The 11,259-nt window shown below is 40.8% G+C and overlaps 1 protein-coding gene across 1 annotated transcript; it reads left to right on the plus strand.

The window, feature by feature from the left end:
- Positions 1-2,174: 2,174 nt before the first annotated feature.
- slc35g1 (solute carrier family 35 member G1) lies at positions 2,175-11,019 on the plus strand. The gene is made up of 5 exons (XM_041963446.1): positions 2,175-2,683; positions 4,675-4,855; positions 6,060-6,194; positions 6,419-6,615; positions 7,946-11,019. Exons 1-5 carry the CDS (start codon positions 2,371-2,373, stop codon positions 8,356-8,358), a joined length of 1,239 nt encoding a protein of 412 aa, XP_041819380.1. The 5' UTR covers positions 2,175-2,370; the 3' UTR covers positions 8,359-11,019.
- The last annotated feature ends 240 nt before the right edge of the window (positions 11,020-11,259 follow it).

Genomic DNA, 11,259 nt, shown 5'->3' on the forward strand with positions numbered 1-11,259 from the left:
GTGGGACAAAGTGTGTACACTACCATTCAAACGCTTTCTTTCATGATTTCTTTTACTTGTCAGTCCCGTTAGAGTCCACCAGCAGTTCCCACCTAAACAAAAGGAAGTGTCAGGCAGAAGCTCCAACTATCTGACGAGATATTTCAAATACAATTCAGGACTTTTAGCTTTGGTCAGGTTGATATTGAGAGGTTGAAATTTTATATTTATATTTTGATGAACTTTCATCTTGGGAATGCCTTATTCTCCATTTGAAAAACTGAATTCCACCCAGTGCGAGCTGACTATCTTTCAGGAAAAACAAGCTAAGAAAATCTCTGCTTGTGTCTGTTTTTCAACCCTGCAGGTGTTCAGTATATGTCTCTGCCATTCAACTCCATGCATTGTTTTTCTTTCTATTGTAGAAATTTCATAGGGAAGCTTTAGGGAGTTTGGTAGTGCTACTCACCATGCAATAATGGGTAAATAGTTTTGAGGGGAACAAGATGGGAGTAAAGTGTTACCGTTGTCTGTTATTTAACAAAGCTCTTCAGGAAAATTTACTCATTAAGATAACTCAGCATGAAATGCAACCTGGTGTGAGGTATGTGAACGTTGTACACAAAAAAATTGGGTTATTTATTTAAGTTAATCTCATCTGCAATTTACTATACTGAAGTTGAAAATATTTCCCCATTCATGCAAAAGCCTTCAGTTTTGCTGGCTGGTGGGGAGTTTAAGGAAGTTCAGTGTCATAAGGCGAAAGAGCAGAGCTCGGAACCAAATCTGGGTAAAAATTGGACAACTTGAGAACTATATTCATTCCTTCTTCGGCACCTTGCCAGCTAGTCAACCATCAGTCTTTTGGAGTCACACTTCACTTAAAGAAGCGACCCGAGCACATAAAATGAAGAATCCACTAACACTGTGAGAAACTGAGGAAAACAAACTTGTCCTGTCTGCTCTATAGCCATGAGTCAAGCAAGACTGTGTGCATGACGCAGACACTCATACTGTTGATTCCTGATGAATGACTCGCTAGAAGCGTCCCTCTGTGTCACCTCACTCCCCCCCTCTTTCACTGCACTCTTGCCCCATTTCTCCCTCACTGACAAAACCATTGTTGTCTTTACTCCGCAACTAAAAAGCCAACCACTGTGCAGCACCTAGTACCTGTGCTTTCACACGGTCCTCTTATTCTGACACAAACGAACAGATTTCTGATAACAATTAACGACTTCACTGACAACAGTTTGCCAAATATAATGTTTACGTTTTTACAATACTGTGTAAAGTAATTTATATGATATTGCTTTTGTATGTAGAGGGGACCACACTCAGTGTTTTATTTTTCATAGGTATAGAAAATAGTGTAGATTTAAGAAGAAAAAAAAAACAAGGATCACCTCCTTAAATGCTAACATGCTACTTCTGCAGAACAGTATAGGCTTACTTGTGTCAGTCTCATTAGGTGAGGATAGAGGATATTAGCTACTCCCTTGTCATGTTGCTCATTGTATCTTATGTACAGTAGTAATAAAACACTAAAATGCTAAATCAGAGATGTAGTTCTTTTATTGCTGCTGCTGATTCGCAGGGAAAGTTTTATTTCTCACACAATAAATCTGGAGTGCTGTCAAGCATTTGATTATTGACAGTCTTCATTATCATTTTGTGATTCTTCTTGATGGTTTTCTTGGCTTTATACATTGTTTCTAATTGAAAGTGGCTAATGTTATATAGCTAATAGCTATATTACACAGTCTGTCAGTGTTGTGGGCACTTCACTGTGGTGGTCAATGGAAAGAATTTAACCATGACCTCGTTGTGGATGAAAAATCCAGCAATATGAACAAAAACATCATTACTATCAGGAAACACACTCATGCCCCAAGTCCAGCTAAAATATACATGAACATTCTGGAAAAAAATGCTATATCTCATAATTCTGAATTGTTACATCACAATGAAAACTCACAGTTACAGATTTTTTTTCAAATACTCCAAAAGAGCCTTTTCTAATTAAAAGTCATAATGATGTAGTTTCTGACGTCACGGTTATGACATGCACATGAGGTCAAATTATAAGCTACGCAGCTTCCATACTTATAATCATCATGAAACATAATGAAATGTGTGTGAGCTGAGTTTTGGTTGGTTAAAATCTGCACTCTGCGATGGGCGTAAACGTTTGATGATGTTTTAGTCGTCCGGCAGCGCTGGTCTGGGTTCAGTTCTGCCCCCCTGTGGGTAAACTAACCACCGCATGGGAGTTTGTATCCTGCCACCAAGGTTAGTCATTAACCTTGTCTTCTCAGTCACTCAGGGCAGCAAAGAAGGCGGACAGCGCTGTGTCCGAGGCATGCTGCCGCTCGGCCGTCCCGTCTTACCATGGGCGACTGCAACCACTGCACACACGAGCGGGCCTTGTCCGCGGAGGACGACATTACTGTAGTGTTTCACAAAGTTGACAGTGACAGCCATGGCACGAACAGCGGCGGCGACGACGACGACCGGGCAGCGGAGAGGATCCACCTGAGGAGCAACTGCCGCGTGCCGTGCGGTTACGACGATGATGCTCCGGAGACGGAGGAAGAAAGAGGAAGCGACAATTCACCGGAAGATAGCGGGACGGAAAGACTGTGCCCGCGGGCGTTTTGCGTCAGAGGCGAGCCCGCGACCCGGGAAGAAAGCGCCCGTGAAGGTAGAAGAGAGCACGCACTTAGTTAAACTGTAGCGATAGGAGCCTCCTCATCCTCACATCGCATCATTAGTGAACTTTGTGATGTGAGGAAGATGCAGAAATAAAGCAGAAGCAGGCGGGGAAGCGCTTCCTGCGTAGCCGCACGTTATAAAACCGTGTAACGTCACGTATTAGTTATAACGGCGCAGATGTCACGTGCAGGTTATCAGCCTATAAGCAGGGATATAGTCGAAAGAAAGCAGCGTTAAAGTCACTTTACACATTTGTATGAGACTTGTGGTCGTTTATTATTTCAGAATATATTAAAACGACAATAATAGATGGTGGTTGGCCTTATAAAAAGTCAATATCTCTTAATTAGTTTGTTATGCTTAATAGTAACTATACTGATGCACATTTCCCCCTAACAATATTTCTATATCAGTCGGTTGCTAAGTGTGTGGCCGATAAACTGCTGTAAACCATCTTAAAACTTGCATCATCCTTTGAGAGGATGGATGACAGTGCACTTTTTGCATGGTCACCATACCTGTATTTGGAAGTCAAGTCAGAGCTTTCCATTCATGTGGAATGATGTGAATTTCTTTGCTGGACAAAACAATTTCAACAAGGAAGTGCCCAGGTGTGGTAACAGGTGTGAAACTACAGGTGGGTTCCCCCACTGGTGCACATGTATGAGGAAGAGAGACGATTTGGCTTTATTTTGGGGAGTTCACAAGGAAGTAGGAAATGCACTCAAAACCACTGAACATCAGTTTCTCATTCTCTTTGAAAAATGCACGTGAAGAAGAAAGGCCTCAGTTTCATTTCTGATTTAAACTTGATTTGCCCTTGGCAGGAATTCATCAGTATTGTTATTTAATAAAGTGATGTTATAATAATAGAATGCAATACAAATTCTATTGTCCAAGTCAAGCAAATTGGTATAACAAATGAGTGTTATACTTTAATAGAAAAAGGGTTAAAAAAGGCATGTGTTTATTGGCTCCAAATAGGAACAAAAATAAGGTAATGTGCATTGGAAGGAGTAACCTGTCCCATAATGTAGGTTAATTATTAAATGCAATGTAATTCATTTTCATAGATAGACAAAGGGTATGATAAGGCATCTCAACATTATGTATTTGGCAGGAAAACCAAACTGTATTATGTAAATACAACAGTTAGTGCACCAGGGGTCATGTCTTACATGTACATTTACATATGACAGCAGCAGTCACCAGCGCTGGGTGAGCTACTTGGAAAATGAGTGCACTAAGATACACATGTAAATGAGGCTTCACCACACTGAAGCAACTTCCGGGGGGACCTAGCAAGCTGAGCAACAGCACCATGGCAAAAGCAGTTTACTACATCAAAGCTTTATTCTTATATTTATATTGAACCAACTTCATCAATGTTACCTCGACGATCAATGTGACTGTCAGTCAAACAGATTGGCTGCCAAAAGATGTTAAGTTCAGTTGCTAATTAAACATTAATCTGCTCTCTGCTCTCAGGGCTCCAAAACCAATATGGCGAGAAAAACGAGCAAACAAAAAAAAAGCGTGCTTGTGTGGACACTACCCAACACTCGGCAGATAAAAGAGCTAAGCTACTGAAAAGCTCTTTGATTCGGTATTTGTATTTGTCTGCAAACATTGCAGACAAATACAAAGGAAAATGGCCGAGTGACCTCAGGTTGAAACTGAATCTCCACAAACATATCAGTTTGTTGCTTCAGGGTTTGCAAACACGACACCGCTGACATTCACGGATCCTTTGTGTTTTTTTTTCCAACTGAATTTGAAGGCCACATGGAGTACAATAACATACTCCCTGCTTCACTGCTCCGTGCTGCAGTGCCTGTATCAACATAAATGCAACAAAAGAGGCACTATTTTTTTAAATGACATTTGGAAAAGTGACGCCCTCCTTGTCTCTACCTATCTGCTCCCCCTCCCTCACTCCTTGTTCTTCGACTCTCTCCTTCTTTCCTGTCTTTTTCACAGACCCAGAGAAACCAAAGAGATGTCCCGGTCTTGGTTTGTTCTATGCTTTCCTTGCCACTGCTTTGTTCGCCATCATTTCCCTCTTGGTGAAAACCATCGAGGGAGTCCATTCCATAGAGATCAGCGCCATACGCTGCTTCTTCCAGATGCTCTTCACTGTGCCCTTGCTCATCTACCACAAGTAAGCATGATGGGGGATCTCAAACATTTAGATTTCTGCACTTACACAGTTCAATTTTAACCCCAGATTTAAGAATTACAAATAGTTTTTATCCCATAATTAGTGCTATGGTAGCACTCCAAAACAGTCTGTGTTTCAAACCAACAATTTGTATGTTGTTATTAGATTTCCATAAAATCAGCAGGGTAGTGCATATCTCTGCCAATTGTTTGTCTGTGGAGATTTCATGTCTTGCCCTGGCTTACCACACGAGCACTGCTCAAACAAGCTGAAGCTGTGAAAATACTGTGAGAGACGTGTGATTCCCCTCGGCCCTGTTGATGCAAAATACTGCGTAGTTCCAGCGTTGGGAAATTTCCCACATGAAGTGAAATGTATTTGTTGTACTCACAAATGTCATTATAAAACACCAAACTTCCTATTTTAAGTGTATCAGTCAATAATAGAGTATTGCATTATTTTTAACATTAGAATATACAATGAAATTCACATCTGATTATCATTTCTTAAAAAAATCCATTAAAGAAACAATTTAAGAAATTAAATACTGTCCCAGTTAGAAATTGTACATTCACAGAGCATCCCTGCTGGTGTGAAGGATGGTCATGAAGCGGAGCTTTTTAAAGGGTAGGGGGGCATTATTTGACAGACTTCCAGGAAACATTCAGGACATTTGGGGAACTCTAGGGGACCTAGAAATTATAAGTTTCTTGAGCGTTATTTGGTGTTTATTGGGACGCTGTTTGCTGACCATATATATTGCTATGTGGCCACGCTCTCCTGAAGTCATATAGCATTGGGAAGTAAACTTTTAGCCATGCTTTCATCTTTGAATGGATGCATAGAAAGTATTTTCACTTTAGAATCACACTGTGAATCAAAATTAAGCTTAATTCCCAAAGACTGCGAGTACTTTTATTCATTCATTTACCTTTTCATTCATACATCCGCCTTTGTTTTCACATTCATTCACAACCGCCTCTCCTTTCAGCCCCACCCACCCACTGTCCATCCATCACTGTCATCTCCACATTATCTAAATCTACCCGTCTGTCATCTCTCAGCTTACGTTGCTGCTAGTTTTTTTCTCCATTCGTCTCTTTCTGAAATTCTGTTTAGAATCTCGTCTGTCGGTCAGCCTGATCATCGATCCATCGAGTCTTTCATTCATTCATCCATCATCCTCATATCTCTGCTCCTCCAGGACAGGCTTCCTGGGTCCCAGAAATAAACGAGTATATCTGGTGCTTCGGGGTTTCTTTGGCTCCAACTCCATGATCCTGCTCTTCTATGCTCTTCAACAGATGCAACTGGCAGACGCAACTGTCATCATGTTCAGGTGAGAGCAGGCAGGAGCGTCACTGGTTGTGGTTCAGTATTTGAGTTTATACTAAGAATAATAAGTTAAGCTGTTAATAGAGCTGTATACCTCATATGAGACAATGTTGAGACATTAATCAACATTTGTCCCACTTTTCCCTCTATATTTGATTCATTTATTTAACTACCCACACATTTATTACTTGCTGTTATTTTTTCATTGTCCAATCCCTTACCCCTCAGTAATCCGGTCTTTACCTCCCTCCTGGCCTGGATCTTCCTGAAGGAAAGGTGTACGATCTGGGACTGTGTCTTCACTGTTTTTACCCTCACTGGAGTCATCCTCATTGCCCGACCGCCATTCATCTTCGGCAAGAGTGTACATGGCATTGAGGGAGACTACACCAACCACATCAAGGGGACTATCGCGGCCTTTGCAGGTGATGCGATCAATAGGCTCAGTTTCATACAGCAAGTGAATAAAATCATTCAGGGGGGAGTATGATGTTGAGAATTTTACCGTTTATTTACAGGTCCCAGGCACATCAGGGTCTACTGGGAGACACAGTCTTCTCAGTTAGTGATGGACTACTCTGGGAGTCTCCTTCCAGTCAAGAACCTCAGACACTGTAGCTCCTCTCCATTTGAAAGAGTGGTAGTTTGAGATTTGTCACCACCTTACACAGGAACCAGTCGCAGTTTGGCACGGTTTAGAAACCAAAAACTACTTGGTAAAGTTGAGGAAAAGATCAGATTTCGGTAAAAATCAGTAAATTAGTTACGGAGCTGAAGTTAGTTAAGTTACTTTAGTAGGTAAAATTAAAATAATCAGTGTTGACTTTTGGTTTCCCAGGACACTGGAACAGCTGTCTCCTTGGTGAGAGTCTTGGTGTGTTTCACCCTTCCATCCACCCCGTCCACCCAGTCCACCTCCATATGCGGACTTTCTGGCTCTTTATATGACGTTGCCTGACTTCCTCGTTTGCTCCCGTCATAGTTACTGTGGCCACTAGAGGTCGCAGCCTAACAATGTATGTAAATACACGTGTAAATAAGTGTCAGACGACATAAACGGCTGATTTTTGTATGAGGATGGGGTGTTTCTGAGGTTTCTTTCCCTTTTTTTCCCTGTCAAAGCTTTTTTGGAGGGAGTTTTTTCTATCCAAATCGAGGGTCTAAGGATACAGGAAGGATAGTGAATATATTGATATATTGATTGATATATATGATATTGAATGCTGGCTCTGGAGTGCTATACCCAAGTATGAATGCATGAAGTTTTTTCACTTCCAGAGTCCAGTGCAACATCTTTACACCACATTGCTATAATGTCGGACCTCACTGCTATCTCACAAGCCGTCCTCCTAACTCATTTGTAAATGACCCTGCTTTCACATCAAATACACAAGCGCAACATTGTGCAAAGCAAGGCCATTATTTTCACTGGAGAGTGCATCTGTCTTCTTCTCAGCAACTATTCAAGCCATAGCGGTGTTTATTCCCCTGATTTTTCCTGCCATCTAAGGGCAACTAAATTGAACTTTGACCCCCCAAAGTAGGCCCCCAAATTACACTGACTCAAATAATTCCACAAAGAATTCAATAATATGTATAAAGGTATTTAAAGGTATGTAGCTATGATGCAGTAGACTTGAAAATGTATTGTTTTTTGTCCATGAAGTCTCATATGTCTTTATTGTGTATTTATTAATTTTCATTATTCCTCTGATAGCTGTGCTCACTCAGTCTCTTATTTTATTTTATTCGTAGGAGCAATTGGGGCTGCTCTTACATATGTTGTCCTTCGCAAGATTGGGAAGAGCGTCCATTACTACCTCACCGTGTGGTACTACGCTGTCATCGGTTTCATCGAGTGCATCATCACTGTATCCGTCCTTGGGGAATGGAAGCTCCCGTTCTGTGGCCGTGATCGCTGGATTTTGATGTTGATCGCTATCCTGGGCATTGGGGGCCAGATCTTCCTCACGAAGGCCCTGCAGATCGAGAAGGCCGGACCCGTGGCCCTGATGAGGACTCTCGATGTGTTGCTGGCGTTCATCTTCCAGTTCATTTTCTTTAACCGTGCACCGACCTGGTGGAGCCTCGGAGGGGCGCTGTGCGTCGTGGCGAGCACCAGTGGAGTGGCACTTAGAAAATGGCACAGCAACTGTCGCAAGAGCTGAGACGGAGACACAAAATAGGATTCTTTGGTATCACTATGAATTATTTTTCACTATCATATGTTCTTGATTTATTCTGTATTTTACTTGTTATTTCCATGCAAACGTGTGAGGAGGCTTCAACTCCTTTGGGAGCAGTAATATATGATAATCTAGAAAGGGTCAGTCATGAGCTTATGATAGTTTTCAATTCCAAACTGAATACTGTACATCTGTACACGTTGATTCTTGAGAGTCAACCTGTGTAGTTCCTTTGTTATGCATTTATTTTTGTGGGAATGAACACAAACAAAAGGGGAAGGAGAAACTGTTGCTGCCCCAACACCATACCCTGCTCCCTGGGGCTTGTGTGGAGAACTAACTGCCCATTCAACAGAGATTTCCTATTTTCTCCTTACTAAAAAGTTCACAACAATGAATAGCAGTTTAATGAAGGATGTCTTCAGTCCCATTTTCCTTTCGCTTTAACCTGAAGGACATAGCTAAAGCGAGAGGTTTACTGCATTGGGACCAACAAAAAATGCTTCTTATAAGGACAAATATTTAAAGGAAATATAAAAGCTGACAATAAAATCCAAAAAATGGTTACAAGTTTTTACTTGAAAACAGACTCATGCTGTAGGATTCTCTCAGGGATCTCTTGCCTAGCTGCTTATAATCTGACGTGTCTATCCATGAAGAATTTATTCCTTTGTGATATATTGATTTTTGATTTGATTTTTCCTCTCTCACCCATCTAAGTTACCCAAATATATTTAAAAGATAATACGGTAATATCTTTGAAGTGCCTTAAATAGGGAACTTTAACCTCCAGCTTCCCTAAGAGGAGCTACTCAGTAACTAGCAGCTCGTACAGGGCAGTTGTCAGGTGTCATTTTGTACATACATATGAAAATGAATGAGGGTGCTTCTGAAAAAATAATCTCTTTTAAATGCTTGTAAGACAAAATCAAAGATGAAGTCTCACAGCATTATTAACGAGCCGTTAAAGTCGTGAGCCACGCTGATTTCTTCATCATCTCAGGAGGAGTCATCTCGCTCGCGTTGGCTAGCACTTATTGTCATCTTAGAACTGAAGCATCTAATTAGTGTTTACAGCAGTCTAAAAGCTTATTTTTTCTGATGTTCAAAGAGGGGTGTTGTTTGCACTTTATCTTCGCTAGAGGGTAGAAAAGGTGTCAGCGTCCTGCCACTTTAATTCAACTTAATGGTGATCACACAAGGACAAGGATCGCTATATATGAACTTCCTCTGTTTTTGTGATCGCCTCGGTGACTTGAAACAGCCATTTGTGATTCTTGTGCCAAGTTGAGGACGTCTGTAGTCCCCTCATGATCACCCAGAAGTGGGTTCATTGTACCTGGCTGAGTCCAGGTTTGTCCTAAAACACAAGTTTCAGGTTGGATGGATGAGTTAAACAAAAAACACAGAGACTTAATAGTCTTAAAATATACTGCGTTGAAATATTTCTAAGGAAAAGATCTTGTGCTAAAAGCAAATGTGTTTTGCCCTTTGGCACTAAAACATTGCCTTGAATCAAAGGTGATCTTTATGTTGTTCATGGGAAAAGCCCCAAAATATTCCCTTATTTCAAGGGGTGTGTCTGGTATAAAACATTATGTATTTTTAGCATTTAGCAAGGCCTTTCCCACTGTCATGATGCTTCCTGTCATGTTTGATTGGGTGCTAGAAAAGGAAGGCAATTAGTGCTGTTTGATTTCCTCAAGATTTCACACACCTCTGTGTGTTTCTGCTGTGTCAGCACGGCAGCGTCATCACACTGGCCTCCAATTATAGCTCTTCCTTTGGTAAAGTAAACTCTATTTCACTAGTGAGCAAACTCTTGAGTTTGCACCTTCTGATTATCATTATTATTTTTAAAATGGTCTAACGTCACATTTTCTTTGACGTTGACGTACGTTTGTTTCTTTAGTTCTCTTCTTTACGAAGGCAAACAGTGTGGTATGTTTAAGCTTAAATGAAGCAGTGCTCACTCTTCCATGTTGGATGAAGCTCTCTGCTACAAACATTTGATGTTTATGTCCATGATTTGCTGTGGTTTGAAATTCATCTCAACATTATGCAACAAGCGGTTAAGTTAGCCTGATTAGAATTGCACTCATGATATTTCCAACTATTAATTAAAGCTGTATCAGTGCATGACATTCTGATCGTACCCTGCGGTTTTCAAGAGCAGAGTATAGCTAAATTATTAATTTGGGTTCGTTGTTTAACAAGCCCTGGGATACAAGTGACGAACAGTTCCATCAGTCATACTTTTGTGTGGAGGAATTCATTTCAAGGCACTGTGACGGTTTTGAAATCATTGTTCCCGGTACAGTCGGATGTCATCATCACTTGAGATGTTCTGAGCTTAATTTCATGTTCTTGTTTGGTTGCTTTGACACTGATTTTTACATTTCAGAATATTAGTTTAGGGGGACTTGAATGCTGGTGGTGTAAGCACAACGTGTTGTCTTCCCATCGAACGATTGTGTAAACATTTGTTTCAAGACCTATACGCCTTACAAACCTTCTAAAGCTGAAGGGTTTTAAACTATGCTTTGATAGTATTTATTTTACTATTCCTGTACTGTATTACATCAACATATTCTATTCTCTTTCAGCATTTAGTGTATCATGATTTAATAAATCCTACGTGAAGTTGTATCTCTTATTGTCTGTGTGTCTCCTGTTGTCAAACTTTCTCAGACAGGTTTGTTTTTCTTAAATTGCTTGAGAAATCACGCTCCATCACGTCTTTCTAACATGACTGAAACTTGTGGAACAGACCCAAGCTGTGCAGAGGCATTGTCTGGACTTACATCATTGTCCCAGAAGCCCATACAACAGTATCTACCCCAGCTCTACTCATCACTCAATAGGTGACAATTGTCCAAACCA

The sequence above is a fragment of the Chelmon rostratus genome, chromosome 21, assembly GCF_017976325.1.
Source record: "Chelmon rostratus isolate fCheRos1 chromosome 21, fCheRos1.pri, whole genome shotgun sequence".
Taxonomy (NCBI): domain Eukaryota; kingdom Metazoa; phylum Chordata; class Actinopteri; order Chaetodontiformes; family Chaetodontidae; genus Chelmon; species Chelmon rostratus.

What these genes read in the sequence shown, in the direction of transcription:
- slc35g1 (XM_041963446.1), top strand. Translation starts at nt 2,371, where the DNA reads ATGGGCGACTGCAACCACTGCACACACGAGCGGGCCTTGTCCGCGGAG. An exon ending in GGAAGAAAGCGCCCGTGAAG is followed by an intron (nt 2,684 to 4,674) that starts GTAGAAGAGAGC and finishes TCTTTTTCACAG; the next exon opens with ACCCAGAGAAACCAAAGAGA. An exon ending in GCAACTGTCATCATGTTCAG is followed by an intron (nt 6,195 to 6,418) that starts GTGAGAGCAGGC and finishes CTTACCCCTCAG; the next exon opens with TAATCCGGTCTTTACCTCCC.